The sequence below is a fragment of the Scatophagus argus genome, chromosome 8 (assembly GCF_020382885.2).
Source record: "Scatophagus argus isolate fScaArg1 chromosome 8, fScaArg1.pri, whole genome shotgun sequence".
Taxonomy (NCBI): domain Eukaryota; kingdom Metazoa; phylum Chordata; class Actinopteri; family Scatophagidae; genus Scatophagus; species Scatophagus argus.
Window position 1 is genome coordinate 5,148,157 of NC_058500.1, and position 6,438 is coordinate 5,154,594.

Here is a 6,438-nt window from a genome sequence, read left to right on the forward strand (position 1 = left end):
CTCTTGTTCTCCCTCAGTATTTTCCCAGTGCACCCCTCCCTCTCTTTCACATCACACACCATTATATGCACACTGTATTGCACAGCCACTAACCTTAAAATCAATTCCACCTCCTCATCCAAGCTCAGAGTGTCATGTCAGCCGCTGTGGCCATGTGGCTGTAACCATAAACCCTGTAATTATTCAAAGAATAGAGGTGGTAGCCTGCAATTCAGCACATTGACACAGCAGTTATTGGCCATTGAAATGAAACGGTACTAATTACGAAGTAAACCTTTTTTCTTGGCCCCTAGCAGATGTAATGTGGTCAACTCTTCATCTTGTGTGGCAGGGCAAATTAACAGCTTTGGATCCTTTGGTTTTTCACCGATTAGGGACTGTGGAACTCAAACAGTTTCTTGTCTCAAACAGGAACAAACATCATAATATTCAGATTCTAGCTATTCCTGTGCCATCTGGAAAAACTCTTGGCACTCTGATGCTGACACTCCTGCTCCCAACAGCTGAAAACATTAATTTACTCTAAAATGTGTTTCTCAAAGTAGCGAAAACAGATTCTAGCAAACCACTTAGAGCCAGTAAAGCTCTTTACAGCTCTATATGCCGATAGGACTGTCTGTATGAATGCTAATGCATGACACATTCTTGCATTTTCGCAGAAGATTTTTCATTATTCAGTTGCAGTTCAGCTCAATCCACCAGGCTTCCTTTAATGAATAGCAGCTTCACGAAAGAAAAAGGAAATCCTGCCAAGCCAAGTTTTTGTCCAGGTAATTAATTACTTGATTGATCCGCTGCATGCTAAGAAGTCTGCGCTGAAACGTGTTTGAACAAATATAAAACATTAATTGTGCCTGCTCGCAGCCTGCTGGTGCGCAGCTGGTTACTAAATCACTCTGTAAATTTGTTCACACTCACAGACATTTAATTCAAGCACTAGCGGAGGCCAATCATGCCAGGCTGAAAGGGAAATAAAATGAGAGATATCTAGAATATTTCTTATTAAGCCTTGAATTTTAATATTTCACGCTTCAATGCAAAGTTTTAACAAGCTGATACAGAACATATACAGTCCAGTGTAGAGTCAGTTTCAAACCTGCTAAAAGGGAAAGAAAATTGTATGTTAATTTACATTTAAACAACAATAAGTCTTTCTACTGACTGCATTTCAAGAAAAAGCAAGCTCAGACAGAGCAGTCACGCACACAGTGAGCCACACACCGATGTGAAAATTCATAGTTCCCAAAAATACTTGAAAAGTTATCATTTCTAGATCAACAACAGTGTATTATCTTTATACAGACTGCTGCATTTTGAGACGGCCATGAAGTGGACAAAAAGTCAGGATCAAAAATAGACGATGAAGAGGAGTTCTATTATTATTCTGACGACTCTGTGATCTTAAAATAAACTAAAGCAGGAGCAAACTGATGACATGGAAAGGACTTTTTTTTTTTTTTTTTTTCTTTTTTGTAGAGTCCCAGTGATTAAAATAGGCTGGTGAATTATTAGATTTACACATGAAAAAGACTCATTTAATCTATAAAAGTTATCTAGGCCAATAAAATATTCATTAAACTGTAAGAGTCAGTCTATTGCTGTTCATTTCCTGGACAGGAGGCACAGCCTGATCTGTCCAAGGCACCATAGTGGCATCTAGTGGGGCTGACAACACATAACACACAGATTTATACTGACTTAGACAAGCATGCAAACACTCACACACACAGCGAAGAAAAATACAATAAAACACTGCGAGTTCTGCGTGTGTCAGTCAAACAAACAATATACATGCAATGAGCCGATGTGTTGGTACATCTTCAACCACACACGTTTGAGTGTAAGCGCCTAAAAAGATGCTGTCAATTTGTGGTACACGTGCAAAGGAAAAGGTGTTGTGACACTTACTCATACACAGGATGCTCAGTTTCACTTAATATTTTGCATAAACAGAAGCTCGGCGTATGTCATACGCCTGACTGATGAGCTGCAAACCTCAAAGATACAGTTAGCAGTTAGCAGCTCTGTGAGGGGGTGGTTGCACACCCCCTTGGTGTCAGTGTGTCAGAATCCTGGCCTTGTTCGCCATCTTAGTTTAGCATGCAGGCATGCAAATATCTGCTGATGAGCACGAAACACAAGGTATAACTGAAGCCACTGGGAATGCCTGTAGTTGAATAATAATTTTGATGATGGTGCAAAGATATCACAAAGTCATTTCAGTTCATCTTCCCTCCTTCTGTTACCTTCATTTAAGCTGTTAATGTATTTGCATTGCCATGCCAGCTTGGATGATGCTTGAATATTATCTTGCTGTTTTTTGACAATGACAATAAAGTAAAGTAAGTGAGTAAGGGGAACATGAAAGTTTGTACCTAATTTGATGGCAGTCAGTTTGGTATTTGTAGAAACATTTTACTTGTCAATCTCAGCACTGGAGGAAAAGTCATGGAATCACTGAAGTCATCATGCTGCTGGAGCACACATAAATGAGAAATAAAAACGTTGACCTGCTGGTGGAGCTACAAGTCAGAGTATCACCAAAGGCATGAAGATTCATTTTCTTGGCACCTTGAATGCTCCCATCAAATTTCATGGCAAGGGTTAGTCAGTAGTTCTAAAGACATGTCACTACAAAAGTGTAAACCCACGGTGGCACCAGAAGGAAAGCCACCAAAGCCACATGGGAACCATGAATGTTTATCTAAAATGTCATGCCAATCCATCTAAATGTTGTTGAAGTATTTTATTCTGGACCAAAGTGTTGGAGAAATAGACTCTTGTAGATACACACTGCTAGCATGGCTAAAAATATCAGAAAAATGAGGCGATCATTGCACTGTAGAGTGAAACCTCACCCACAGCCAACCTCAACAGAATCAACAGTCTCTTTTTGCTTGTTTTTGTTCAGCTTCACTTGTGTTTTCTTCAGCAGGTAAGCCGTTCTTCTCTCCTCCTGCTCTCTGAAAAAGGATGCAGAGATCTTCCTGCGCAGCCGCCGGGCGTAAACGTCGAGGAACACCAGGCAGTAGCTCATCAGCCAGAGGCACCCCAGCAGCAGCGTGACCCCCCAGTTCGGAGCTGAAGTTGTCGCATCACAGAGTGACGGCTCGGGGTTGAAGGTCCACTTGTAATCTCTGTGGAAGTTTGTGAGCTCCCTTGTGACGCAGGACTGCGGGATAATACAAAAAGCAGGGGGGGACCACAGAACCTATCAGGAGAGCAAATACATGATAAAGTGAGGAGGCAAATGCTGAGATACAATGTGAGGAGCTGCAGTGTGAATGTGAACAGACTGTGTGACTTCTCACCTTGTAGTTGATGCTTATGCTGGCAGATGTCGGTGGAAAATCCAGCAACCACGGCACGATCACCTGAACTATATGATAAACAACATAATCCAAAGCTACTATCAACGTTATTGCAATAAAATATAGTGTTACCACAACCAGCGCTATAAAACAGGAGGTGCATTCCTGACTCGTTATTTTACAGCTTGTGGCACAAGTTTGGTTTTTAGGTGTCCTTGTGTTGCCAGCATGAGTCGCTTTTTGCAGGAGATCTTTGGAGATGTGTCCATTATCAAACTGGACTTTTGTCAGATAAGATTTCAAGTAGCGTGCAGATTCAAAGATCAATAAAGCGACAAAAACTGCTGCAAGGATCCGGTTTGACAGCAGTTTGTATTCTTTTAGCAGATTCCTGGCATGTGAGAAGTTGACCTCAATTTGTCCAATCATCTTACTGAACCTGGTTTTGACTTCTGATACGTCAACATGCGTGAAATGATCCAACTTTCTCAAGTTTGTGACGAGGCTCAAGTCTTCCCTCTTCAGTTTGATCGTTTCCTCAACAAGGTCTCGCTTTGCTTCATTCAGAGAGTCAGATGAGTTTAGTAAAGTCTTGGTGAAGCCCTCGGCGGTGCACTTGAGGATGCGGGCAACTGCCCCAACGTTCATCGTGATGTTGGGGACGACGTTCAAAACCAGAATCATGACTGAGGCCGAGATGAGGAGTTTGCGTCCCTGTTTGGTGCAGACGGTGGGCAGAGTCATGGTCAGCACGCAGCGCAGGGGGTGACACAGGAACGAGACCAGGAACATGGCCACGCTGTAGATGCACGAGGTCTGAATGGACGCTTCATGGTTGTATTTCAGAGTCTTTGACAGCCAGTGATAAAGGAGGCCACCAGTGACGACGGCAAGTGTGAAACAGAGAGACAGAAGAGCCAGGATGTCTCTGCCAGCAGCCGTGGGTGCAGAGTAAACATCCCAGAGGTAAAGCAGGATGGATTTTAGAGCCTGTCGGCGAGATCCTGTTCTGTTTCTGAGGAGAAACAGGTTGGGAAATGCTCTTATTTCTCGCAAAGAATTAACAGTGAAAATTATAACCCGTCAATGTGAGGCTACAAAAAAATTAACCTGGCTCTTTCCAAAGGTACATCTCCATGACATGTCAACAAATTTTGTTGTACGGATTACACAAAAGAAATATGATCTATTAATTAGAGAGCGTAAAGGTGCTGGTAGGTAATTTTTTCTTGTTTTCAGTCTTTATGCTAAGCTTAACTGCTGCTGGCTTCACCCTCACACTGACAGACATGAGAGGTACTGATGTGATCACGTAACTCTCAGCAAGACAGCAAAGGAGCAAAATTTTCCAAATAAAACAAAAAAGCAAACAAACAAAAAAACCCCACAAACAAATTATTTCCCAAATTGTCAAACAATTTCCTCCACTCCACAAAAAGAAAATCATATGATTACTGTGAACTGGTGGGATCTCAGCTTTTCACTTCACAATTATCATGGCCATGTAAATTCATGTTTAATCTGTTTAATGTGGGTTTTCTCTGTTTTTCAGCAAATGAATTAGAGTCACAATATGGTTGTGTGGAGGTGAAGAGTCTGTGACCACAACTGTACAAAAGTGACAAGACAACCAGATAAACTGATGAACAAACGATCCACAAGTGCTGGATTATTTACACAGCATAACATGTGTGTATTATTATTTATAATGATATCAATATTTAATTTTTAAGGTGAAAATAACAGTTCTTACCTGAGACGTGCAATAAAATTTTCTGTGATGAGCTTCATTCTTTTCATGAAAATATGAATATGAGGAATATCAGGACTGGGAAGTGTTGGAGGACTGTGAAGATTGAAAGGGGAACTTCTCTGAACAGTCACTGTCATGTTGTGGGTCGCCTACAAGTTCCCACGAGGGAAATGATAAGACCATACATGACACAAAATCATATGGAGAAGCCTGATGCAATCACACACACACACACCCACACACACACAGACACAGTGTGACACTGGTCACACTAACCCAACTTCAGTTTCATGATGACCATAATTTGGAAATTCATTATAATTTGTAGTCAGCCTGCCTTGTTTCACGCTGTGTCACGTTGACGCCATTAGAAAGATTTTTTCTACTGAACAGGCAAAGTGTGGCTGTCTGGCTGCATTTAGACTCATTACTGAACTGTTTCCTGTTGTCTACACTTTGGGTTTGGAACATGAATATAAAGCCGTTGACACATTTTCTGCCTAAAATAAAAGTGAAACGACACAGTTGCCTCAGATTTCAGTGACCGTGGCACAAGTGGGAAAATTGGTCCTTTATCAGGAATCAATGGCCTCCAGGTCGTCCGTTAATTTCCGATAACTGTCACCTCTTTGTCCCTCACTTCTGTCACCAGGAGGCAAGTTGTTGCAGTTGAAACTTCTTTCAATCAAATGTCTTTTAGCCTTGTTGGAGCTTTAAGTGCAGGTTTTCCTGTCTGCTGTGTATTTTAACCTCTTTTACGTTTACTCTTTGGTTCACGTATTAGATTAATTTGTACAGGAACTCGATGCTTACTTCATACTTTTGTGGATTTGGTGTTCTTATTAGCTTTTCCAATCCAATTTTTAGATTTAAAACGCAGAGGCAGAGTTAGGATTGATGCAAAAAAAAAATGTCCGTTATACTTACTGTAAGTAAGAATTAAAATGTGCAAAATGTTTCTAATCTGCTGTTGGATCCTCATAAAGCGAAGACATAAAACAGCTTTGAAATCTGTGTTGTCACACTGTGTTTGTGTTGTGCAGATAGCCGCGTACATCCTGTCCTGGTCTGCAGGTTTTGGGTGAGTATTTTATAGTTTTGCATTTAAACACCACAGGACCTTTTGCGCTGACCCTGCTAACACTCAGTAACCATCACAGCCTTGCACAAGTTAACGATTGTTGTCAGGCTTGTGACTTTCGACAGTTTACTACACCAAACAAACACTGTGGGAATTTACAGCTGTCACTCTCTCTGGCTCCGTTTGGGTGTGCAGAGGCCAAAATGTGTTGAATACATGTGAAGCCTGCAGCAGCGCAGCTCAGGATGAAGGTTCATATTTTGTTATTGGCTTCAATTAAATCCAAAACACGA

General features: G+C 41.3%; 1 protein-coding gene across 1 annotated transcript; it reads right to left on the bottom strand.

Annotated features, from left to right (window-relative positions):
* Positions 1-1,800: 1,800 nt before the first annotated feature.
* LOC124063962 (osteoclast stimulatory transmembrane protein) lies at positions 1,801-4,376 on the bottom strand (the record flags this gene model as incomplete). Its single annotated transcript, XM_046398131.1, has 2 exons — positions 1,801-3,211; positions 3,312-4,376. Coding segments are annotated over 2 exons (1,422 nt in total), but the record flags the coding sequence as incomplete, so codon positions are not given.
* Positions 4,377-6,438: the final 2,062 nt, after the last annotated feature.